The 27,202-nt window shown below is 48.5% G+C and overlaps 1 protein-coding gene and 1 non-coding gene across 2 annotated transcripts; one reads left to right on the forward strand and one right to left on the reverse strand.

The window, feature by feature from the left end:
- Positions 1-1,740: 1,740 nt before the first annotated feature.
- On the reverse strand, positions 1,741-13,861 carry LOC145343557 (palladin-like). Its single transcript, XM_080189806.1, has 2 exons — positions 13,679-13,861; positions 1,741-2,797 (listed from the first exon to the last, which is right to left on the reverse strand). The coding sequence occupies exon 2, from the start codon at positions 2,794-2,796 to the stop codon at positions 1,741-1,743; it is 1,056 nt and encodes a 351-aa protein (XP_080045932.1). The 5' UTR covers position 2,797; positions 13,679-13,861.
- On the forward strand, positions 11,173-11,366 carry LOC145343569 (U2 spliceosomal RNA). Its single transcript, XR_013886729.1, has one exon. It is a non-coding gene; the product is annotated as a U2 spliceosomal RNA (small nuclear RNA).
- Positions 13,862-27,202: the final 13,341 nt, after the last annotated feature.

A 27,202-nucleotide genomic window follows, 5' to 3' on the forward strand; every position in this document is an offset into this window, starting at 1 on the left:
TTCTGCATTGCCCACCTCTCACCAACCCCTCCAGCTCCCGACCACCCCCAGCTGCTATGCCTCCCCCCTCCCACAACGCCACCATTGAATAAGATGTTAGACAAGAGATTCTATTCAGTAAAATTCCCAATTTACAATGTGGTTTTTTCCAATTCATGGGATTTAAAGTTTCATCAAAGCTTACCAGGTCGGAATTCTTTCAAGAAATGGATTGAGTGTAATTCTATTTGACATTGTAAACCGCTGGTCTGGCGCACATCTGCCTCAGACCACACCATCTGCCATGGGCTATCTGCTTTTCATTATGAAACATCTGGTTGTGGTCTTTGACTGGGACAGTAAGAATATTCTAAACATTTGACGTGGAATCAGAAATGGCCAAGTTAGCAGATCTCAAATGTCATCCTCCTCGTTCTGCGGGCTACGGCGCCAGGCTTCTCTGGAATGTGGCCCCCCCCCCCCCCCCCCCCCCCCCCCGGGCCTCGTTGCGTGCGCCTTTAGTTAGACTTTAACCTGCTCCCTACCCACCATCCTGGACGAGCCCCCATTTAGGTGGCATGGTGGCACAGTGGTTAACATTGGTGCCTCACAGCGCCAAGGACGTGGATTCAATTCCCAGCTTGGGTCACTGTTTGTCTGGAGTTTACACGTTCTCCCCATGTCTGCGTGGGTTTCCTCCGGGTGCTCCGGTTTCCTCCCACAGTCCAAAGATATGTGGGTCAAGTTGATAGGCCGTGCTAAATTGACACTTTGTGCCAGAGGGACTAGCAGGGCAAATACATGGGGTATGAGGTTAGGGGCTGGGTGGGATCGTGGTTTGTGCAGACTCGATGGGCTGAATGGTGTCCTTCTGCACTGTAGGATTTTATTCTATTCTATGATTCTAATATCAATTACTGAAAGTGTAAGCTGATAATCGCGCTGTGAGGGCCTTACTAAAATGGCGGGACCAATGATCTATCTGTGTAATTAATGAGGGTACATAGGGTCACAGTTGTGTGGTGCTAATGTCACAGGCCTACTTACTAATCCAGAGGCCTAAGTTAATACCGTACCATAGAAAGCATTCTTTCTGGATGTATCACAGCTTGGTATACCTCCTGCTCTGCCCAAGACAGCAAGAAACTACAAAAGGTCATGAATGTTAGAGTCATAGCTGGGATGTAGAGAAAGATCAACTTAATGCAAGGTAGGTTCATTCAAAAGTCTGACAGCAGCAGGGAAGAAGCTGTTCTTGAGTCAGTTGGTACGTGACCTCAGACTTTCGTATCTTTTTCCCAACGGAAGAAGGTGGAAGAGAGAATGTCGGGGGGGGGGAGCGGGATCCTTAATTATGCCGGCTCCTAAGTATGCGGCCTTAACCTATAACTGAAAAGCTATCAGTGCAATTAATTACTGGAATTAACATACGGCAATAGGTTTAATGGGAAATGAATGTGCAAGTCCAACAAGGAACATCTGGGCTCGAAACGACAGCACTTATCTCTCTTTACAGATGCTGCCAGACCTGCTGAGATTCTCCCTTTTGATTTCTCTCCGGGGGCTTAAACTTAATGGGGAGGGTGAGGATGAGATGTTCTTTCCGCAAGTCGTAAATCAGCTGGCAAGTTCAGGAGGTTAGCATCGCACGGTTTATCAGCTGAATTGGTGAACCATTTCTCGTGCATCATTAGTATCAGTTCCCAGCAAGCCCAGTCATTCTCGTACATGACACTGGTCAGAGCCATGGCTGACTTACTCTTACCTGACCAGGGGTTCCGGGTCCCCCACCGCTCTGCACTCAAGCCGGACGATGCTCCCCTCAGCCACCTCTTGGCTTTTCAGCTTTTGGATGAAGCGGGGAGCCGAGCCGGTGAGGGGTCGCTCCGGAGTCTTTGCTGTGGCCTTGCAGACAGGCTCGCTTCCCCTGCCCCGCTCAGCCTCCGCGCTCGGCTCCACGCCAGGCTCCGCGGTCAGCTTCCGTTCCGCCGGCTTAGATTTCCCAGTTGAGGCGGCGTTAACTTTAACATGGGTCCTCGGTGAGAGATAGCCGCTGTCGGAAGATGAGTTCTCTTCTTCATTACTCTTATTCTTCACCAGGCCGTGGTTCCTTGGCCTTGCTGTCCTGAATATAGAGGACAGCTCCTCGATGAAGGACACCGCTTTGGTACAAAGCTCATTCTTTGCCAAGCCCTCGCTCTGGGAAGTAGGTTTCTCCTTCCTTTTGGATACGTGGACAGGATTTGCGTTGCTGGAGATGGTCGGCGCGTCCGTGCCAAGCCCCTCAAAGGACGGGTCTGCGCTCGGAAGGTTTGGACGTGCGGCCCTGCGCTCGGGGCTGGGTACCAGGCGGGGGGGGCTGCCCTCCGTGCCGCGCTCGGCGGAGCTGTCCGAGTTGGCGTCCGGGCTCACGCGGCGCGCTGGGCTGCCCGGCCGACCGGCGGCTTGGGTCTCGGCCGCAGGCGGGTCCTCCACCGGCCCGTCGGCCGAGGGGCGAGGGTGAAGGTACCGGGAGATGTCCTCCAGCTCGAGCTCGGGACCGGCCTCCGCTTCTTCCGACGAGCTCTCGGCAATGGCCACCCGGGCCAGATCGAGGCTCTTGCTCATCTCCTCTTGGGTGAGGAAGGCAGAGAGCTCGAGCGACGGGCTGCCGTCCGTTCTGTCCTCCTGGAGGTCAGACAGAGAGTCAAAGTACAAGTCGTGCGAGGATGCCTCAGACACCATGCTGTCGCAGTAACCGTCCACTTTCCCGGCCGAATAGGCTTCCTTCAACATCTGCGAGAGGGGCACGCCATGCTCGTAGGACCCTTCTTGCATGCTGGCGATTGAAAAAATACCATTAAAAAAATTACAAAACAGCCATTTCCTTTTAATATCCCTCAGCTGACACAGATTGTGCTTAAAAGAAGGTGTCGAACCCACAACAAAACAATGGAAACATAGAAGATAGGAGCAGGAGGAGGCCATTTGGCCCTTCGAGCCTGCTCTACCATTCATTACAATCATGGCTGATTGTCCAACTCAATAGCCCGATCCTGCTTTCTCCCCGTAACCTTTGATCCCGTTCACCCCAGCCAGCCGCCTCTTGAACACATTCAATGTTTCGGCACCAGCTACTCCCTGTGGTGTAGCACGGTGTACAATGGGCGGACTTTTACCGCACTCCCCACCCGAGGTTCGTACGATCCCACCCAAGGCCAGTAGAGAATGCCGTTCTCCGAGCCTCGCCCGCTCCTGGTTACGGGGGCGGACGCGCCGGTAAAACTCCAGCCCACGTTTCTGTCAAAGCTCCGACCTTCTGTTAGAGGGCGGTACGGTGGCACAGTGGTCAGCACAGCGCCGGAGGCACAGGTTCGATTGGCGGCTCGGGTCACTGTCTGTGTGGAGTCTGCACGTTCTCCCCGTGTCTGTGTGGGTTTCCTCCGGGTGCCCTGGTTTCCTCCCACTGTCCAAAAGATGTGAGGGTTAGGGTGCACTGGCCATGCTACATTCCGCCTCAGTGTACCCGAACAGGCGCCAGGGTGTGGCCACTAGGGGATTTTCACAGTAACTTCATCGCAGTGTTAATATAAGCCTAGTTGTGGCACTAATAAATAAACTTTAAAAATGTTAGGCAACCAAATCTTTGGTTACAAACAGCTATCATCTGGAATCTCTTTTTTTTTTAAACACTGGCTGTTTCTTGTTTTGGATTCAGTGAAGTCAACCCAGGAATTAAAAGGCTGGGTTTGATTAACCGCTAACTGTTGTCACATTTCCGGAACCATTTTGAGAGCGTGTTTGGGTCAGTTTGGGTTACGTTCCCTGGAAGTGCGTACGTTTTAGGTTCAGATAGGGATACACAAACAGCAGGAAACCTCAGCCCAGCTCACTCGCTCCGTTAGATCACCGGTGAGTGATTCGTGTCTCAACTCCATCTAACCAGCATGGTTCCACAATCCCTGAACAGCTTTGCCCCATCAAAGATTTACCATAGAACAGCACAGGGACAGGCCCTTCGGCCCACCAAGCACACACTGACACATGATGCCTTTCCAAACTGAAGACCCTTTGCCTCTACGCGGTCCGTATCCCTCTCTAGTCCCTGCCTATTCATGTATCTGTCAAGATGCCTCTTTAATTTTGCTATTGTATCTGTTTCTGCCACTCCCTCTGGCAGTGCGTTCCAGACTAGAAGCAGGAGGAGGCCATTTGGCCCTTCGAGCCTGCTCCACCATTCATTTTGATCATGGCTGATCGTCGAATTCAATATCTTCATTTCCCCCTTACCCCCATATCTCTTGATCCTTTAATCCCGAGAGCAATACCTAATTTCTTCTTGATTCAGACAATGTTTTGGCCTCAACTACATTCTGTGGGAGTGAATTCCACACATTCACCACCCTCTGGGTGAAGAAATTTCTCCTCACCTCCGTTCTTATCCTCAAGCTATGAGCCCTAGTTCTGGACTCACCCCACCATCGGAAACATTCTTTCTGAATCTACCCTGTCTAACCCTGTTAGAATTTTATAAGTTTCTACGAGGTCCCCTCTCACTCTTCTAAACTCCAGTGAATAGAATCCTAACCGACTTAGTCGCTCCTCGTGTGACAGACCTGCCATCCCAGGAATCAGTCTGGTAAACCTTCACTGTACTCCCTCTATAGCAAGGACATCCTTCCTCAGATAAGGACACTAAAACTGCACACAGTACTCCAGGTGTGGCCTCACCAGTGCCCTATACAATTGCAGCAAAATATCCCTATCCCTAAACTCAAATCCTCTCGCTCTGAAGGCCAACATACCATTTGCCTTCTTTACTACCTTCTGTACCTGCGCGCTTACTTTCGGTGACTGATGCACGAGGACACCAAGGTCTCACAGAGTATCCACCTCTCTCAATTACTCAAGAACTGGGATCTTGGGTTCATGTCGCACTATCAGTAATCCCCATGATTTGCCTGGGCTTGCAAAATCTCACTAACTGTCCTAGCTTGAGACAATTTGCACCTCTTTAACCTGTGCTTAACCCTCTCTCCACTCACATTGTCTGTACCTGTAAAGACTTGATTACCTGTAAAGACTCGCATTCCAACCATTATCTTGTAAATTGAGTCAGTGTCTATACATGCCCTGTCTGTGAACCCAATCCTCCACTCATCTGATGAAGGAGCAGCGCTCTGAAAGCTCGTGCTACCAAATTAAACCTGTTGGACTTTAATCTGGTGTTGTGAGACTTCTGACTGCCCCACATTCACTGGTGTGAAGTAATACTAGTTGTTATGGGGCAGCCAGGATTGTTTCCTTGTATTTGAAGCTTCCGTCCTCCTCAAGTAGACAGAGAAAGTGGTTGTGAGGCAGCAGTGCTAACCACTGTGCCACCCTCGCTGCCCTGTGCCACCCTCACCACTGTGCCACAATTATAGAACGTAGAAAAACTACAGCACAAACAGGCCCTTCGGCCCACAAGTTGCGCCGATGATATCCCTACCTACTAGGCTTACCTATAACCCTCAATCCTATTAAATCCCATGTACTCATCCTGAAGTCTCTTAAAAGGCCCTATCGAATTTGCCTCCACCGCCACCGACGGCAGCCGATTCCACTCACCCACCACCCTCTGAGTGAGAAACTTACCCCTGACATCTCCTCTGTACCTGCTCCCCGGCACCTTAAACCTGCGTCCTCTCCTGGCGACCATTCCAGCCCTGGGAAAAAGTCGCTGAGAACCCATCCCATCAATACCTCTCAACATCTCATGCTGTGAAGAGCGCATAAGGAGGTTGCAGGCTGACACCGGTGGGCTGAGTGAGGGGGCAAAACTCTGACAGACGGAGTACTGTGACTCGTGAAGCCGGTTTTCCCAGAGACGCCCACAACCCCTGGGTGAATAAAGCAAAAATTTAAAAAATCAAAACTAAGCTGGCGGGAAAGAAAATTGGTCGCTGGAATTAAAAATCTATTCTAAAAATGCCTCTGAAGCGAAATTGAAGGGAAATACCTATTTCATTTGTACGTTCTGTAAGCAGACGAGATGTCCCTGTGAACAATGTGGCGATTGAAAATATGGAAAGAACCACTGGCATTATGGCATCCCCGCTGTCTTCTGGATCTCCCCTCCGGATGAATGTGTTTATGAATAAGTAAAACAGCAAACAATTCAACATTTAACTGCTCTGTTTGCCACCTGCTGTACTTTCCCTCTGGGACAGTGCAGGCAAAAACACATTCCTGAAGCCTCCCGGCTAAGTATCTAATGACATTTCGTGCGCTAAAAATATGCTCCACGTATCGGTCTTGCACTTGTCTTTCTTTTCCAGTGGTGTGTTTTGCACTTGTCAACGGCTGTTAGAGAGGCCTGGGGTCTGATACCTCACCCAGCCTCTCCTGACATTGCCATCTCCTAGCTCGACGCTGTCACGCTGATTACTTTGCCTGCGTTCTCCACTCCCGTCACGTTCAACCTGGAATCCCCCTCCTTGTACCGAGCAAACATTCAGCCCGGAGGCTCCTCCACCCTCCCCCTCCTCGCCCACCTCATATGTCCTTTTAGCTGGCATATGAGGGTGGCACGATAGGACGGTGGTCAGCACCGCTGCCTCACAGCGCCAGGGACTAAAATTCGATTCCCGGCCTCGAGTCACTGCCTGTATGGAGTTTGCACATTCTCCCCGTGTCTGCGTGGGTTTCCTCCGGGCACCCCGGTTTCCTACCACAGTCTGAAAGACGTGCCGGTTAGGTGCATTGACCCAAACAGGTGCTGGAGCGTGGCGACTAGGGGAATTTCACAGTAACTTAATTGCAGTGTTAATGTAAGCCTTACTTGTGGCACTGATAAGTAAACTCTGCTTTTTAGGTGGTCACAAAAGATCTGGGAGAATTATCTTTTAGGAAATGCTGAGGTGTTCTCCCTGGTTTCCTGCGTTTATCCCTCAACCAACATTGGTCAGTGTTTGATTTTATTTGTCAGCGTCACAAGTAGGCTTACATTAACACTGCAATGAAGTTACTGTGAATATCCCCCAGTTGCCACACTCCGGTGCCTGTTCAGGTACACTGAGGGAGAATTTAGCGTGGCCAATCCACCTAACGGGCACATCTTTTGGACTGTGGGACGAAACCGGAGCACCCGGAGGAAACCCACACAGACACGGGGAGAATGTGCAGATTCTGCACAGACAGTTCCCTGGCGCTGCAAGGCAGCAGTGCTGCCCGTTGTGCCACTGTGCCGTCCAAAATCAAAGTGGAGACTGTGGGAGCTTGCTGGATACCAACTGGATGTTACGCTTTTAACATTACAATAGTGTCCTTGCCTCAAATAAAGCACTTCATTGGCTGGGGTATCCTGGGGATGTGAAAGGTGCTATAACAATGCAAACATTTTACTCACAATGCTCGCAAGGGAAGTTACATGGGAGAAGAAAGGTTAGGCTGACGGGGTCAGGTGAAGAGGAATGGGAAGAGTCTCCGCTGGAGCGTAAACACTAGCATGGACCAGGTGGGCTGAATGGCCTGTCACTGCGCCTAAATCCTGAGCTTTCAGCAGAGATTTTTCAACTTGAATGCATTCTTTCCCAATGACAACTTGTATTTATCTGCCCGGTGGTTTTAACATCAGGAAACATCCCACTCAGCAGCAGGAGAAAGCAATGCCTGACCACATCAGGAGATGGTGGGTCAGATCAACAGATTCTTGGTCAAAGGACGCAAATTGCATCTTAATGAGCTGTTCAGACAGTGTGGATGGCAGTGGATTAGTAATGGGAGGAAACAGTGGTTAGCACTACTGCCTCGCAGCGCCAAGGACCCAGGTCCAATTCCCGGCTTGTGTCACTGCCTACGTGGAGTCTGCACATTCTCTGCGTGGGTTTCCTCCGGGTGCTCCGGTTTCCTCCCACAGTCTGAAAGACGTGCTGGTTAGGGTGCATTGGTCGTGCTAAATTCTCCCTCTATGTACCCAAACAGGCGCCAAACAGTGACGACTGGGGGGGTTTTCACGGTAACTTCATTGCAGTGTTAATGTAAGCCTACTTGTGACACGAATAAATAAACTTAATCTAAATGTCCAGGCTAGGGTTCTGGGGATAATGGCTTCAAATCTCACACAAGGAAATTTCAAACTTGATTCATAGACCTGCAGTGGTGACCATGAAACTATTATTAAACCCCATCGGGTGCCCTTTTGGGGAAGGAAATCTGCCATAGAAGCCCTACAGTGCAAAAGGAGGCCATTCAGCCCATCAAGTCTGCACAATCCCACCCAGGCGCTATTCCCATAACCCCATATATTTACCCTGCTAATCCCCCTGATACTAAGGGGCAATTTAGCATGGCCAAACAATCTAACCCACACATTTTTGGACTCTGGGAGGAAACCGGAGCACCCGGAGGAAACCCACACCGTGCTGTCCATCATTGCTCAGTCTGGTCTACATGTGAATCAAGACCCACATCATTTAAGAGAACAGCATGGCGGCACGGTGGTTAGCACTGCTGCCCCACAGCGCCAGGGACCCGGGGTTGATTCCTGGCCTGGCACACTGTCTGTATGGAGTCTGCACCTTGTGTCTGTGTGGGTTTCCTCTGGGTGCTCCGGTTCACTCCAAAGGTATGTGGGTTAGGTGGATTGGCCATGCTAAATTGCCCCTTAGTGTCAGGGGGACTAGGGTAGGATTGTTGTTGATGCAGTCTCGATGGGCCAAATGGCCTCCGTTAGCATTTTATGGATTCTATGATTCTATATTTGGTACAGATTTGGTACAGCCACACCCTATAAAATAATAACATTTAACAAAAGGGGGAAGTATCAGGAGTCAACTCCAAAATGCAACTCCTTAATTTACTAAAAATTCATTCTTTCATGGGATGTGGGTATTGGTGGCTAAGCCAGTGTTTCTACTGCCCATCCCTCATTGCCCTGGAGAAGGTGGCGGTGGCCATCTTGTTGGAAGACTGCAGTCCGTGTGGTGTCGCCCATGTTACTCCCCTCAGATGCTCCTTCCTGTGACTATCGACATGTTTTCGCACGCCTGATATTAACAACTCTCGACTTAAAATGAAACTATTGCCCTCAAGGTGTGGGCAACCTTTGCAAAGACACACCAATTGCGACTTGGCCTCAGCAGATGCTGTAGGCCCTTTCCGTGGACCAGATTTACCAGTGTGTGGTGGCCAATCACAGGATCTTGACCTATTGAAGGAATGGCAGCAATATGGAAAATCTTCCCAAGCAATATAGAACGCAGCAAGAGGGTTTCAAGATTTTGATCCAGCAACAGTGAGGGAATGGCGATACAGCTCCACGTCTGGATGGTGAGTGGCTTGGGGGGTGGGGACGGAGGCTGTTGATGATGGTGCATCCCCCCCGCCCCGTGTTTGCTGCCCTTGCCCTTCCAGGTCACGGGTTTGGAAGGCGATCGAAGGAAGCTTGGTGAGTTGCTGCAGTGCAAGTCATACCTGGGACACACCTTCATTATTCTGCGTCAGTGATAGAGAGAGTGAGTGATGGAGATGGTGGATGGGGTGCCAATCATTCCAGATGGTGACAAGCTTCTTGGAGCTGCGCTCATCCACTCATAGATTCATAGAGCAAAACAGCACGGAAACAGGCCCTTCGGCCCAACCATTCTAACTACGGTGCCCTCCCAGCTAGTTCCAATTGTCCACATTTGGCCCCTATCCCTCTAATCCTTTCCCACCCAGGCAGGTGGAGAGGTTTCCATCTCATTCCTGACTTGTGCATTGTAGATGGTGGAAGGCTTTGGGGTGGCATGGTGGCACAGTGGTTAGTGCTGCTGCCTCACACCTCCAGGGACCTGTGGCTTGGCTCACTGTCTGTATGGAATTTGCACGTTCCCCCTGTTGCTTGCGGGGTTTCCTCCGGGTGCTCCTGTTTTCTCCCACAGTCCAAAGATGTGCAGGTCAGGTTGATTGGCCATGCTAAGATGCCCATAGTGTCCCAGGACGTGTAAATTAGCGGGATTAGCAGGGCAAATATGTGGGGTTACAGGGATAGGGTCTGGATGGGATTGTTGTCGGTGAAGACTCAATGGGCCGAATGGTCTCCTTCTGCACTGTAGGATTTCTATGATTCTACTCTATGAGCCAAGAGGTGAGTAACTTTATGTCGAATACCCAATCTCTGACCTACTTTAGCCACAGTATTTATATAGCTAGTCCAGTTCTCGGAAGATGGGTTTGAACCTTCTGAAGCAGGGGAGGGTACAGTTGACATTAAATCAACTCATTGAGGCATCATGTTTTCAAATAGGGTATGTAGTGATATTAAAATCAAAGAAAACAAAGAAAAGTACAGCTCAGGAACAGGCCCTTCGGTCCTCCAAGCCTACGCTGATCATGATACCCTAAAACCGTATGCACTACAGAGTCCCCCTTCTTCCACTCCCATGTATTTGCCTAGTTGCCCCTTAAATGCCACTATTGTACCTGTTCCCACCACCTCCCCAGGTAGTGCATTCCAGACATTCATCACCCTCTGTGTAAAAAAACTTGCCTCACATATCTCCTCTAAACTTTTCAACACGCACCTTAAATCTATGTCCCCTTTTCTAACCTAGGAATGATCTGGCTATCCACTCTGTCCATGCCACTCATCATCTTGTAGACCCCTGTTAGGCCGCTCCTCGACCTCCGTCGCTCCAGTGAGAACAAACCGGAAAGAAGTAAAATGAAACGGCTATCGACAGTGCAGGAACAGGCAGGCTGGGATAAGAGATGGGATGTTTACTTCATCTTTCAACAATGGCTGAGAGTTTGCCCTTTCATACTCCACCGCAGGCCTGGCTGGAGCTCTTAGTCAACTCTTGGATTGGGGCCACGAGATTCCACTTAGAATACTGAGGTCAGCCTCGAAAGCAGAGTCAATGACGTTCATTGAAATGTACGGATGGAGCATCGGGTCTGAGTGGCTGTCCCACCAATATTAGCCTGGGGTATTTTACATTGGGTGAGGTACTGACATTGGAAAATAGGTCTGACTTCACACTGTCATTCAGCCTCAATGTGCACACTACACTTGGCAAGGTCATGGGATATTTAAATTTCTGATAGCATACAGTAGGGACACGTAAACCCATGAAACAGCCCCACTGTATTCGAGGTTATCACCTTGAGCTCCTTGCCAGTGTACCAGAGACCAGTGCCTGTTACAGCTTATCCCGGGCTGTAATTCAGCATTACCCTATAATACCCAATATCGCTTCTCGGCCTTTTGGCTAAGATCAAGTGTGGTATCTGACATGCTGCGCTTGGTTGGAGTCATTAGGTTGCGTTTCAGCTTCATTCGAAGCAACTTTTTCAAGCGGCATCTCGGCCTTTTTGGCTAAGATGCAAATGAGATCGAGCCTTGGAGGAGGAGCTACACCTACTCCAATCAGCTTGGATCATGTAGATCAAGCCCAAGACAGGAGGTGAGAGCCCTGTCTTGTCAGCTTGGATCGGGAATGACCCAATTTGTTGGGACTCTGAATTGGATTTAATTGGATTGGATTGGATTGGAATAAAGTGTAAGAAAAAATTACCCAATATCCAACCCTTGGAGCCCTGTTCAATCCCAGGATCAGCTTCACATCCTCCCCATCTCAAAGACCACTTGCTTCCACTGCTAACCTTGCATCAGTTTAATCTTGCTGCACAAAATACTCCCTGCCCCTTCCAAATATGACTATTCCTTTGGCCTTCTGGCTGGTTGTTTCGGGGTGTTTGCTGTAGGATATACGGGCAACAAGTCCCATCAAACGGAACTGGTTTTGAGTGATCGACCCTCCGGAGAGAGGATTGAGCTGCTGGACCACCCTTCCTGCCATTAGGTTTTGAGGAGATCGCAATGAACGGAGTTTTGGCTGAGCGCTGGCAGCCGTGGCAGAGCGTACAAGACCAGAGAATTCCAGCCAATAATCCAAAGCCTCGACTGAGCCTGCCTCCATCACCTTCCCAGGCAGATCCACATCTTAGGCACTCATCCTGTAGAATCCCCGCAGTGCAAGAGAAGGTCATTTATCCCACCAAGGCTGCACCAACTCTCCAAAAAACATCCATCACAGACCCAAAATTACCCCCCAGCCCCCATCCCTCGTTCCCCCCATCCCTTTCCCTGTAACCCTGTGTATTTACCAAGGCAAATCCATCTACCCAAAGCATCGTGGGACACTGAGGGAGAATTTAGCATTGGTCCCACTCCTCCGTTACTACCCTATCACGGGGAGGCACGGAGGCACAGTGATTAGCACTACTGCCTCACAGCACCAGGGACCTGGGTTTGATTCCTGTCTCGGGGTTACGATACAGAGTTTGCCCATTCTCCCCGTGTCTGCGTGGGTTTCCTCCAGGTGCTCCGGTATCCTTCCACAGTCCAGAAGGCATGCTGGTTAGGTGCATTGGCCATGCTAAATTCTCCCTCAGTGTTACCCCAACAGACGCTGGGTGTGGTGACTAGAGGATTTTCACAGTAACTTCATTGCAGTGTTAATGTAAGCCTACTTGTGATGCTCATAAACCTTTTTAATTTTCAAGTGTTTACCCAGCTCCCTTCGTGAAGTTTCTCTTGAACCTTCTGCTGCCACCCTATTGGGCATGAATTCCAAATTTTCAACTTGAAACAGAGAACGTGAATGCCAGAGAGACTGACCCTCTGGTCAAAATAAGAATACAAGAGCAGGAGTAGGCCATCTGGCCCCTCGAGCCTGCTCTGCCATTCTATAAGATCATAGCTGATCTTTTTGTGGACTCAGCTCCACTTACCCGCCCACTCACCATAACCTTTAATTCCTTTACTGTTCAAAAATCTATCTATCCTTGCCTTAAAAACGTTCAATGAGGTAGCCTCAACTGGGCAGGGAATTCCATAGATTCACAACCCTTTAGGTGAAGAAGTTCGTCTTCAACTCAGTCTTAAATCTGCTTCCTCTTATTTTGAGATTAGTTCTGCTTCCTAGTTCTACTTTCATCCACCAGTGGAAACAAGCCCTCTGCCTCTATCTTATCTATTCCTTTCATAATCTTTTTTTATAAGGTCGCCCCTCATTCTTCTAAACTCCAAGTAAAGTCTAAAGTTTCTTTATTAGTCACAAGTAAGGCTTACATTAACACTGCAATTAAGTTACTGTGAAATTCCCCCGTGAAAGTCACCAAACTCTGGCGCCTGTTCGGGTCAATGCACCTTACCAGTACATCTTTCAGACTGTGGGATGAGCACCCGGAGGAAACCCACGCAGACATGGGGAGAACGTGCAGACTCCACACAGGCAGTGAAGCTGGGAATTGAACCTGAGTCCTTGGCACTGTGAAGGAGCAGTGCTAACCACGGTGCCACCGTGCCATCCAGAGAGTAAAGCTTCTCACTCTCTCCTCATAAACCAACCCTCTCAGCTCCAGGATCAACCGAGCGAGTCTTCCAAAATGTTTTCTTCACCGGCTTGCCCCTTGAATCAAGTTTATTTTTAGATATCCGTGTCATGGACTTTCATGCCAGTTAACGTGATTTACAAGAAAGGTCTACTTCGATATCTCTTAACCGAGGGATTTTCGCAGTAACTTCATTGCACCGTAAGCCTACTTGTGACGCTAATAAATACACAAAATGGGAAAAAACCCCCAAAACTGCGCAGATGCTAGTACCTTGCTCTGCAAGACACCTAACACATATCTAAGACTCTGTGAAGTAAAATAAATCAAAGACACGTCAGATTTAAAAGGCCGTTACCTCTCCTGGTTGCTTCCGAGTAATGGGAATGGTGAAGGCCACAGCAGAAATGAATGGAATCGACGCAGGTTGGGTGAAATTGGGTGTCGGAGGGATTCTCTCCTCGCTGGGGAGGCCTCCCCACCTTCTCTGGGTGCCTGGACGACTAACTGAGGCTCTGAGTCGAAGCTCGCTGCCGTGGCCTGCCACAGCTATCATCTGTCGCGTGCCTGTGGAGCCCCTCTCTGAAGTCATCTATATTTGGCCAGCCTGATCGGGTTTCACTGGAATGTCTGCGTCAGGAGTTCTCACAAGTGGCCTGGGGCTTCTCCTGGCTGCAGGGAGCTCACAAGGGGGGAAACGGAGAGGCCTGAGGCCTGAGGCCCCCCCCCACAGACCACGGGAACTTTGCAGAAGGGGTAACTGGGGCGGGAAAGGGGACAGGAAATTATATGGCGGTGTAATTACAGAGGAATGTAGGAGTTAGGGGGGAAACTCAGCCCTTCCAGCCTGTTCCGCCATTCAATCAGATCGTGGCTGATCTCTCCCTAGTCTCAAACCTACCTCCCCATCTAAGAACAAAGAACAAGGAAAATTACAGCACAGGAACAGGCCCTTCGCCCTGCACCAAACATCCTGCCCTTCTGAACTAAAACCCCACTGGGGACCATATCCCTTCATTCCCATCCTATTCACGTGTTTGTCCAGATGCCCCTTAAAACTTACTATCATATTTAATCCCACCATCTCCCCCCCACAAAGAGTTCCAGGCCCCCACCACCCTCTGTGTAAAAAACTTGCCTCGTACATCTCTTTTAAACCTTGCCCTTCGCACCGTAAACTGTAAACCTATAGATAGATTTCTGATCGATAAGGGGATTAAGGGCTACGGGGAACAGATGGGAAAGTGGAACTGAGCCACTTCAGATCAGCCATGATCTTATTGAATGGCGGGGCAGGCTCGAAGGGCTAGATGGCCTACTCCTGCTCCTATTTCTTATGTTCTATGCCCCCTAGTAATTGACTCTTCCACCCTGGGAAAAAGCTTCTGACTATCCACTCTGTCCATGCCCCTCACAATCTTCTAGACTTCCATCAGGTCGCCCCTCAATCTCCGTCATTCCAGTGAGAAAGAACCAAGTTTCTCCAACCTCTCCTCATAGCTAATGCCCTCCATACCAGGCAACATCCTGGTCAATCTTTTCTGTACGCTCTCCAAAGCCTCTACATCCTCCTGGTAGTGTGGCGACCAGAATTGAACACCATATTCCAAGTAAAGAGGATTGTACTTGCAAAGCAATCCCAGGCCCAGGCCTGGGAAAAGGGAGATTGGGTGTCTTCAGCTGTGTGGAGAAGCTGGAGAGGGATGCTGGGATGGTTCTCCTTCTTAAAGGGGGGAGGTTAAGGGGAGATTTGATACAAATGTTCAAAATTGCACGTTTTGACAGAGCAAATAAGGAGAAGCTGGTTTCTCCAGCAGCAAAGGGCACTTGTCAAAAGAGCCAGAGGGAGATGAGGAAAAATGGGTGTGGATTGGAAGATTATTTGCAGGGTGAGGTAGCAGCACGAATTAGATGGTTTAGTCAGCAGGCTGGCATGGGAACACTGGACCAAATGGCGTAGAACATACAACAGTGCAGTGCGGGAACAGGCCCTCCGGCCCACGATGTTGTGCCTAAAAGAATCCCTACAGTTCAGAAGGAGGCCATTCAGCCCATCAAGCCTGCACCAACAACTATCCCAACCTGTTAATTCCCCTGACACTAAGGGGCAATTTAGCACTGCCAATCAACCTAACCTGCGCATCTTTTGGACTGTGGGAGGGAACAGGAGCACCCGGAGAAAACCCACGCAGACACGGGGAGAATGTACAAACTCCACGCATACAGCCACCTGAGGCCGGATTTGAACCTGGGGTCCCGGGTGCTGTCCAGCAGCAGTGCTAATCACCGTGCCGTCTTTCTTTGCTGCGTGATTCGATAATTATATGAAGTGTAATCGAGCTGAGCTAACTTTTGTACGTACAGGCCAGGGTGCCTGAGACCGACAACGAGGTCAGGCGTCAAAACCATTCAATTCTGCTCCTTACTGAGTACCTCATTGGACTTAATCATGGAAAGTACAGGCTTTTCCCTTTATTCTTTCCTGTGGGCGCACTGACTGGGCCAGCGTGTGTTGCCCATCGCTAATTGCCCTGAATCGTTTGCTCGAGCACTTCAGAAGGGCAGCTGAGAGTCAACTACATTGCTATGGGGTCTGGAGTCACATGTAGGCCAGACCAGGTAAGGATGGCAGATTTCCTTCCCTGAAGGGCGTTAGTGAGCCAGATGGGTTTTTACAATAATGAATAATCGCTATTACAGGGATTAGTTTTCCATTCGTGACGTATTAACTGAGTCCGGTCACTAGCCATGGTGGGGTTTGAACTCTTGCCCACAGGATTACTGGTAAATTGGCATTATCTTTACACTAATGGACCATCCTCAGAGCAACAACAACTTGGATTCATTCAGACAGTGATTTTCCAGACAAAAGGAGACATTGTACGGGATTTTCCCATCCCGCCCTCTACAGGAATTGTAGCAGGTGGGATCCGGACCGTGCAACGATCCGATGGCCTCGGGCAGGAATTTCCGGCATTGGAGCGAGCTTGGCTGGAAAATCCAGCCCATTGGGTCCCAAAAAGAGACATTAGACCAGATAGGTTTTAACATGCGAGGTAGAAAGGCAGACGGATTGCGGGAGGGAATTCCAGAGCAGGAGGGGCAAAGTAACTCAACGCACGGTAACCAGGAGAGGAGCTATTAAAACCGAGGACCTTCGAGAGGCTAACGTTGAGATGTCGGGAGGTTTGCGGGCCTGGAGGGAATTTCATACATTGGGAAGGGGCCAGGCCAGGGGAAGGTTTGAAAACAAGGGCACAAATTTTAGAATCAAGCCTTTCTGGGGGCTAATTTTGGGGGAAGGAGTGAAGGGAACGTTTCCCAGAGACAGTGCCACTGGAATGGGCACAAATAGTAAAATGTAAGGAGGGGGGCAAGGAGATGCTGATGGAAGCCCACTTCCACATGGTGAATGTGGGCTTTCTGAGAGGGCAACTCAGGGGTAAGATTTTAAGGCAAGGATAGATAAATTTTTGAACAGTAAAGGAATTAAGGGTGAGCGGGCGGGTAAGCGGAGCTGAGTCCACAGAAAGATCAGCCATGATCTTATTGAATGGCGGAGCAGGCTCGTGGGCCTACCCCTGCTCCTGGTTCTTATATTCTTATGATAATATTGACGTTAAAGGTGCAGATATCAGTGGATCGGAATATCCCAACCATACTAACTGACCGAACAGACGGACTTAGAATCCGGGAAGGCCAGTGACTAATCGAATTTGAAGTAACAGGGAGCCTGTTTAGATGCAGGAGTAGAAGCAGGCTATTAGGCTTATGGTATTCTCATGGCAGCGTCTCAGCCAATCAGAGCCGACTTACTGACCAATCATCAGTCTTTTCCCCCATAGTACAAATTGTTGTGATTGTTTGAAATTTGGTATTCTTGCATTTGGTCTGATGGGCAGCACGGTGGTTAGCACAGCTGCCTCTCAGTGCCAGGGACCTGGGTTTGATTCCTGGCTTGGGTCACTGCCTGTGCAGGGTCTGCATGTTCTCCCCGTGTCTGCGTGGGTTTCCTCTGGGTGCTCCGGTTTCCTCCCAAAATCCAAAAGACGTGCTGGTTAGGTGCATTGGCCATGCTAGATTCTCCCTCCGTGCACCTGAACAGGCGCCGGACTGTGGCAATTCGGGGATTTTCACAGTAACTTCATTGCAGTGTTAATGTAAGCCTACTTATTCCTAATAAATAAACTTTAACTTTATGGGGGTAAGATAAAAAGCTTCAACAATACTCAGGTTCTATATGATCAAGCGACAGATTATGAGATGGTCATTCCCTAGATCTACAGCCATTCATCAGAACAAGCCCTCTCTCATAGTTGACTTCACCAGATCTGTGGAAGATTTCAGTCCGATCAGCTCCTCAATTTTCAAGACTTAGGGGAATCACAGAACATGACAGCGCAGAAGAGGCCCTTCTGCCCATCGGGTCTGCCCTGACCCATGAAAGGCCCTGACCTGCCCACCTCATCCCACTTGCCAGCCCTTGACTCGTGGTCTTGAAGGTTATGCCATGCCAGGTACTATTTAACGGATGTGAGGCATTCCACCTCTACCGCCCTCCCAGGCAGTGCATTCCAGACCCTCACCACCCTCTGGGTAAAAAGGTTTTTCCTCAAATCCCCACTAAAGCTCCCACCTCTCACTTTTAACTTGTGTCCCCTGGTCCTTCAACTAAGGGGAACAACTGCTCCCTATCCACTCTGTGCATGTCTCTCATAATCTTGTACACCTCAATCAGGTCACCCCTCAGTCTTCTCTGCTTCAGTGAAAACAACCCAAGCCTTACCCAACCTCTCTTCATAACTTAAACGTTCCTACCCAGGCAGCATCCTAGAACAGAGAACATTACATAACATAAACATAACATAAGAAATAGGAGCAGGAGTAGGCCATCTAGCCCTTCGAGCCTGCCCCGCCATTCAATAAGATCATGGCTGATCTGAAGTGGATCAGTTCCACTTTCCCGCTTTCTCCCCATAAGCCCTAATCCCCTGCCTACCAAAAACCTGTCTACCTGCGTCTTAAATGTATTTAGCGAGGGAGCCTCCACCACTTCAACGGGCAGAGAATTCCAGAGATTCACCACCCTTTGAGTGAAGAAGTTCATAAGAACATAAGAACATAAGAAATAGGAGCAGGAGTAGGCCATCTAGCCCTTCGAGCCTGCCCCGCCATTCAATAAGATCATGGCTGATCTGTCGTGGCTCAGTTCCACATTCCCGCCCTCTCCCCATAACCCTTAATCCCCTCGCTTATCAAAAGCCCCCTCAACTCCGTTCTAAACTGCACCCCCCCCTTATCTTGAGGCTGCACCCTCTAGTCCTGCTGTCCTTTCTGAGCAGGAAGAGCCTCTCCATCTCTACCCTATCCATCCCATTCATCATCTTATTACAGCGCAGTACAGGCCCTTCGGCCCTCGATGTTGCGCCGACCAGCGGAACCAATCTAATGACCCTCTAACTTAAATTCCAATGTTATCCATATGCCTATCCACTGACCAATTTATCCTGGTGAATCTCCTCTGCACCCCCTTCAGTGCGTTCATGTCCTTTCTGTAATGTGGTGATCAGAATTGTACACGTTACTCCAGCTGTGGCCTCATCAAAGTGCTATACAACTCCATCATGACCTCTCTGCTTTTGTAATCTATGCCCCCTTATACTCCCAAACACAAATATCAAACATGCCTACAGCCCTATTGCCCGCCCACACTTTGGCAAATCGAACCACAAGGCTGTGCTCCTACTGCCAGCTTACAAGCAAAAACTGAAATGGGAGAATCTGTCAAAGAAAGTCGGGCAATGTTGGTCTGAGGAATTGGATTACCTCCTACAGAACTGCTTAGAGTTAGCGGACTGCGACCAGCCTGAATGAGTTCGCCACTACAGTAACGGACTTCCTTAATAACCGTGTAGAGGACTGTGTGCCAAAGAAGCAAATCCGCATGTTTCCCAATGGGAAACCATGGATGAGCAGGGATTATCCACTGGATCCAGTACAGTTTGCCTACTGCTGCAACAGGTCCACAGCCGTTGCCACCTCCCTGGCCCAACACTCAACCCTGGAACACCTTGAATAACAAAGACACCTGTGTCAGACTCCTATTTATTGACTACAGCTCAGCCTTCAACACCATTATTCCCACGACACTCATCTCCAAGCTCTGTGGCCTGGGCCTCGGCTCCTCCCTCTGTCACTGGATCCTGAACTTCCTAACCTACAGGCCACAATCAGTAAGGATAGGCAACACTACCTCCTCCACGATTATCCTCAACACCGGTGCCTCACAAGGCTGTGTTCTCAACCCCCTACTACACTCCTCATACACCTCTGACTGTGTGGCCAAATTCCCCTCCAATTCAATTTTCGAGTTTGCTGACAACACCACTGTAGTGGGTCGGATCCCAAACAATGATGAGACAGGGTACAGGAAAGAGATAGAGAACCTGGTGAACTGGTGCGGCAACAATAATCTCCATCAATGTCAACATAACGAAGGAAATTATCATCAATTTCAGGAAGCATAAAGAAGAACTTGCCCCTGTTTACATCAACAGGGATGAAATAGAAATGGTCGTGAGCTTCAAGTTTTTAGGTGTCTAGATCACCAACAACCTGTCCTGGTTCCCCTATGCTGACACTATAGTTAAGAAAGCCCATCAACGCTTCTATTTTTTCAGAAGACTAAGGAAATTTGGCATGTCAGCTACGACTCTCACCAACTTTTCCTGATGCATCATAGAAAGCAGTCTTTCTGGTTGTATCACAGTTTGGTATGACTCTTGCTCTGCCCAAGACTGCAAGGAACTACAAAAGATCGTGAATGTAGCCCATTCCATCACGCGAACCAGCCTCCCATCCATTGACTCTGTCCATACTCTGTCAGCCAGCATAATCAAGGACCCCAAACACCCTGGACATTCTCTCTTCCACCTTCTTTCATCGGGAAAAGTATAAAAATCTGGGGTCGGGTACCAATCGACTCGAGGACAGTTTCTTCCCTGCTGGCACCAGGCTTTTGAATGGACTTACCTTGAATTAAGTTGATCTTTCTCTACACCCTAGTTACGACTGTAACACTACATTCTGCACTCTCTCATTTCCTTCTATATGAACGGTATGCTTTGTCCGTATAGCGCGCAAGAAACAATACTTTTCATTGCATGTTAATACATGTGACAATAACAAACCAGATCGAACGTGAGCCAAGTTTAGATAATATTACTAATCTACCAGGATGAAAACATAGTTAAATATATTTAAAGTATTAATAAGTTTGACTCTGATCACATTTTGGACACACTCAGCGTTTAGCCTGGATCAAGAGTTTGGAATTTCTAATCACCTTTAATCAACTGGAATATTGTGGTCAGGGTCCCGAGGGATTTACTGGGACACAGCAGAAGTACTGGAGTGACTATTGCACAAATGGGAAAAACCAGACAAGAATGAACTGTAGCTGAGTTGGACTCATGAAAGATAATTGCTTGCAGCCCAGACTGCAAGCCACACTTGGAAGTCCTTTTATTGCTGCCAAAACTACTAAAAAAAAAATCACTTGTTCATAGCCACAAGTATTATCCGCATCTACAGCGAGGCAGTGTCAAAATATCTTTGTTACCTTTTGGTTAAACCGCTTAAAAATAACGCAGGCTCCCAAACAGAAGTTGCAGTGCCATGGAGTCAAATTAACTTGCTGCCTTCCCTGGAGGTGAGCTGGTTTCCCAGGCCGGGTGAGGCCAGTTGCGTGTCACTCCCCTAAGGGATCGATGGCAAGCAGTGACAGCATGGAGACTCGGCTCCAGCAGACGCAGACCGCACACTTCTGGGCGCGGAGTTAGTGCGTTTTCAGCTGCCGAAACTGAGGAGGGATTAACGTCAGCTTCTGCTGCTGGTCAGGATAGCTGGAAGATTGCTCAGCCTGTGTTCCTGCGATATCATCTCATGGGAGTTCTATTTCTGGAGCATTGTCCCACCGAACACAGCTGCTATCAAAGCCCGTGGCTCGTTGCCACTGAACAAGTGCTGGGGGGGGCGCGGAAAGTGATGTTGTAGTTGCCCAGATGGCTTTATACAGGAATTGAGAGCTTCCTACCATGTTCAATTATTAAAGGGACATTCTTCAGCCAAGGCCCAAGAGGAAAGTAACAGAATGGACTAAAGAATGGATTCATTTGGGGAATTTCACTGTAACTTCATTGCAGTGTGAATGTAGGCTGTTATCGGACAACAAATTTTATGAAATTGGGCACACAACATGGAAGCAGACTAAAGTTACACTCAGAGCCTCTCCACTAAAAATCACAAAGTAACAGACACTGATCAGTAGACAAGAGCATGCTTTTAGAATGCAAATGAGGGCTGGCACACAAGGGAAGCTGGACAGGATGGCACTACGACATCTTCTCCGGAGTCTTCAACATATCATTGATGAAGATGAACATCTCGCCAAGGCCATCCCCACACCCCCACATCTTGCCTTCAGACAACCACACAACCTCAAACAGACCATTGTTCGCAGCAAACTACCCAGCCTTCAGGAGAACAGTGACCACAATACCACACAACCCTGCCACAGCAACCTCTGCAAGACATGCCAGATCATCGACATGGATACCATCATCACACGTGAGAATACCGTCCACCAGGTACATGGTAAATACTCTTGCAACTCGGCCAACATTGTCTACCTGATACGTTGCAAGAAAGGATGACCCGAAGCATGGTACATTGGGGAGACCATGCAGATGCTACGACAACGGATGAATGAACATCGCTCGACAATCACCAGGCAAGGCTGTTCCCTTCCTGTTGGCGAACACTTCAGTGGTCACGGGCATTCAGCCTCTGACCTTCGGGTAAGCATTCTCCAAGGCGGCCTTCACGACACACGACAGCGCAGAGTCGCTGAGCAGAGACTGATAGCCAAGTTCCGCACACATGAGGACAGTCTCAACAGGGATCTTGGGTTCATGTCGCACTATCTGTAACCCCCGTGACTTGCCTGGGTTTGCAAAACCTCACTTACTGTACTGTCTGGAGACAACACACATCTCTTTAACCTGTGATCAGTGCTCCTTCCACTCACATTGTCGGCCACTTCAGGACTTGAACAGCAGGTTAGGTGTAAGGATTCGCATTCTAATCAGTAATCTGTAAACTGTCTGTGCTTTATATGCTCTGTCTGAGGCCAGAACTCTCCATTCACCTGACGAAGGGACTAACCTCGAAAGCTTGTGCGTTTACTATCAAATAAATCGGTTGGATTAAAACCTGGTGTTGTCAGACTTTTTACAGGATGGCACCTACAGGAACTAAATCCCCACCCCATCAAAATCAGCACTTCTAAACCAGCCAAACAACCCATGGAGACACCTAAAATTAACACAGTTAAGGAAACGTTCCTGGGCTCCTCAAAACCTCTTTTGAGATCAATGACACACCTACGGTTCAAACCCCGGAGATTCCTGACCATTGATAACCAATCAGACAAAAACGATTAACACACACTTAAAACAATTGCTCCCACACTCGAAAACATCGAGACAGGGTGGCTAAGGTCGAATACTGTAAATAAAGGGTTAGCATTTGAATCACATACCGTACCGAAGTTCAGGTATGACTATAGCCCGCTGCGAGGGAGTCTTTAGAGCGCTTTCGGGACAGTCCGATTGTATGTCCTGACTGCACCTCCGTCGACGTAAAGAAAATAAAGCTGTGCCGCTATTGAACTACACTCACTTTCGCCCACTCGTGCTAACAGAACAAAGGGCAAAGAAAATTATAGCACAGGAACAGGCCCTTCGGCCCACCGAGCCTGCACTGACCACGCTGCCTGACTGAACTAAAACCCCCTACCCTTCCAGGGACCATATCCCTCTATTCCCATCCTATTCATGTATTTGTCAAGACGCCCCTTAAAAGTCACTATCGTATCTGCTTCCACTACCTCCCCCGGCAGCAAGTTCCAGGCACTCGCCACCCTCTGTGTAAAACACTTGCCTCGTACATCTCCTTTAAACCTGGCCCCTCGCACCTTAAGTCTATGCCCCTTAGTAAATTGACTCTTCAACCCTGGGGAAAAGCTTTTATTCACTCTGTCCACGCCCCTCATAATCTTGTAGACTTCTATCAGGTTGCCCCTCAACCTCCGCCACTTCAGAGAGAACAAACCAAGTTTCTCCAACCTCTCCTCATAGCCAATGCCCTCCATACCAGGCAACATCCTGGTAAATCTTTTCTGTACCCTCTCCAAAGCCTCCACATGTTTCAGGGAATACGGTGACCAGAATTGAACACTATATTCCAAATACGGCCTAATTAAGATTCTATAAAGCTGCAACATGACTTGCCAATTTTTAAACTCAATGCCCCGACCAATGAAGGCAAGCATGTGACCACTTGTGATTAATAAATAAACTTTAGCTTTAAGGTCCAAGATCCTGTCCGATACCTATGTCAGACTTCTATTTATTGACCGCAGCTCAGCCTTCAACACCATTATTCCCACAAAACCCATCTCCGATCTCCGTGGCCTGGGCCTCGGCTCCTCCCTCTGCGACTGGATCCTGAACCTCCTAACCCACAGACCACAATCAGTAAAGATAGGCAACAACACCTCCTCCACAATCATCCTCAACACCGGTGCCCCACAAGGCTGTGTTCTCAGCCCCCTACTATACTCCTTATACACCTATAACTGTGTGTGGCCAAATTCCCCTCCAACTTGATTTTCAAGTTTGTTGATGATGTCACCGTAGTGGGTTGGATCTCAAACAATGGTGAGACAGAGTACAGGAATGAATTAGAGAACCTGGTGAACTGGTGCGGCAACAATAATCTCTCTCTCAATGTCAACAAAATGAAAGAGATTGTCATCGACTTCAGGAACTTAGTGTAGGACATACCCCTGTTGACACCAATGGGGATGAAGTGGAAATGGTTGAAAGCTTCAAATTTTTAGATGTCCAATCACCAACAACTTGTCTTGATCCCTCTACACCGATGCCGTAGTTACGAAAGCCCACCAACTCCTCTACTTTCGCAGGAAGCGAAGGAAATTTGGCATGTCCGCTATGACACAACAACTTTTACAGATGCACCATAAAAAGCATTCTTTCTGCTTGTATCACAGCTTGGTATGGCTCCTGCTTTGTCCAAGGCTACAAGAAGCAACAAAGGGTCGTGAATGAAGCCCGGTCCATCACGCAAACCAGCCTCCCATCCACTGACTCTGTCTGCACTTCCCGCTGCCTCGAGAAAGCAGCCAGTAAATTCAAGGACCCCGGATGTTCTCTCTCCCACCTTCTCCCATTGGGAAAAAGCTACAAAAGGATGTGGTCAGATACCAACCGACTCAAGAACAGCTTCTTCCCTGCTGCTGTCAGACTTTTGAATGGACCTACCTCCCATTAAGTTGATTTTTCTCTACAGCCTAGTTACGACTGTAACACTACATTCGGCACTCTCTCCTTTCCTTCTCTATGAATGGCATGTTTTGTCTGTGTAGCGCTCCAGAAACAATACTTTTCACTGTGTGTTAATACATGTAACAATAATAAAACATACCAGATCTGGTGTTATTCTGCTTAATTACCATTGAAGCTAGTTGCCAGCTTTGCAGAATTGCCCTTGGCGATTACAGTAATGATCTGTTTTTTCCAAATTGAACCCAATCCAATTGTCCTAATTCCCTTCCCCTTGGATTCCTCAAAGGGGCAATGATGGGGGCAGTGATAATTGCCGGAATGTTACCACCTCATTCACCAGAAGCTCGCAACATCCATCCGAGGCTGATGAGAATGCTGTTCTGCGAGTCTCGTTAGCCCTGATTCTGGGAAAATTCCAGCTAATATCTCCGGCTTTAAAACCGAGAGGCCCAGACTAATCCTCGGGGGACGTGGATTCAAATGAAATTCAAATTCAAGGTTCTTTTAAATATTCATTTATGGGATGTGGGCATTGCTGGCTGAGCTAGCATTTATTGTCCAACCCCAATTGCTCTTGAGCTGAGTGGTTTGATAGACCATTTCAGATGGTCAGTTTAAGAATCAGGTAAGGATGACAGATTTCCTGCCCTATGGGGCATCCAGGAATCAGATGTGTTTCTGTGACAATCGGCAATAGTTTCCTAGTTGTCATTCAGATTTTTATTGAGTTCAATTACCACCGTCTACTGTGGTGGGATACAAACCCTGGAGCCCAGGGCATTATCACGGATCTCTGGATGACTAATCCAGTAACCATACCACTACACCACATTCCCCAGTATAATCCGGAATTATAAAGCTAGTTTCAGCAATGGTGATCATGAAACAATCATGATTGTTATAATCTGGGTCCCGAATGTCCCCTTTAGGGGACTCATTCATTTCAAGGGCAGTTATTCCTTATTCATTCATGGGACATGGGTGTTGCTGGCTGGGCCAGCATTTATTACCCATCCTTAGTTCCTCTTGTACAACTGAGTTGTTTGCTAGGTCATTTGCGAGGCAGTTGAGAGTCAGCCACATTGCTGAGGCTCTGGAGTCACATGGAGGCCAGACCAGGGTAAGGATGGCAGATTTCCTGTCATAAAGAACATAGATCATAGAACATAGAACATTACACCTGGCGCACATATAATTCTCTAAATTTGCACCCCTTTATTGTGGAGTCCAAGAGGCGTAGACAAAAGTCGTAGGTAGGAGGAGGATTGGAATGGAGCGCTCACTGAGTGTTAAAATGGGCAGCGTGGGCTCGTAGGGCTGAAGGGCCTGTTTCCTGTGCTGTGTTGTTCTTTGTTCTTGTTCCACAGCGCAGTACAGGCCCTTCGGCCCTTGATGTCGCGCTGACCTGTGAAACCAATCTAAAGCCCATCTAACCTACACTATTCCAATATCATCCATATATTTATCCAATGACCATTTAAATGCCCTTAATGTTGGCGAGTCCACTATTGTTGAAGGCAGGGCATTCCACGCCCGTACTACTCTCTGAGTAAAGAACTTACCTCTGACATCTGTCCTCTATCTATCACCCCTCAGTTTAAAGCTATGTCCCCTCGTGCTAGCCATCTCCATCTGAGGAAAAATGCTCTCACTGTCCACCCTATCTAATCCTCTGATCACCTTATATGCCTCTATTAAGTCACATCTTAACCTTTTTCTCTCTAACAAAAATAGCCTCAAGTCCCTCAGCTTTTCCTCGTCAGAGCTTCCCACCATTACCAGGCAACACCCTGGTAAACCTCCTCTGCACCCTTTCCAATGCTTCCACATCTTTCTTATAATGCGGTGACCAGGACTGTACTCAATACTCCAAGTGCGGCCACACCAGAATTTTCTACAGCTGCGACATGACCTCACGGCTCCAAAATTCAATCCCTCTACCAATAAAATGCTCTGAAGTCACAGCCAGACCTGGAAAGCAAGACAGATTTCCTTCCCCAAATGGCATTAGTGAACCAGATGGGTTTTTATGACAATCGACAATGGTTTCATGGTCATCAGTAGATTCTTAATTCCAGATTTTCTTTTATTGAATTTGCATTCCACCACTTGCCGTGGCGGGATTCGAACCCGGGTCCCCAGAACATTAGCTGAGTTTCTGGATGAATAGATCCGCAGTAATACCACTAGGCCACAGCCTTCCCTAAATTAGGGATGGGCGACAGATGCTGAGTTTGCAAATTATTCCCCCATGTCCCCAAATCTTTCTGCTTCTCTTCCCTTACGCATCCCAAATGCATATTCCTTATCCTGACATCCCTAAACTCTTACCTCACTGGCCAAAAGGTGACCCCTTGACCCACATGCATATAATGTCACCATCACACTTCAGAAGTTTCCTCATGGCGAGTTATTGGTGATCAGAAATCTATCTATCTCTGCTTTAAATATAA

Source organism: Carcharhinus amblyrhynchos, chromosome 5 (genome assembly GCF_965287045.1).
Source record: "Carcharhinus amblyrhynchos chromosome 5, sCarAmb.v2.hapA, whole genome shotgun sequence".
NCBI classification, from domain to species: Eukaryota; Metazoa; Chordata; class Chondrichthyes; order Carcharhiniformes; family Carcharhinidae; genus Carcharhinus; species Carcharhinus amblyrhynchos.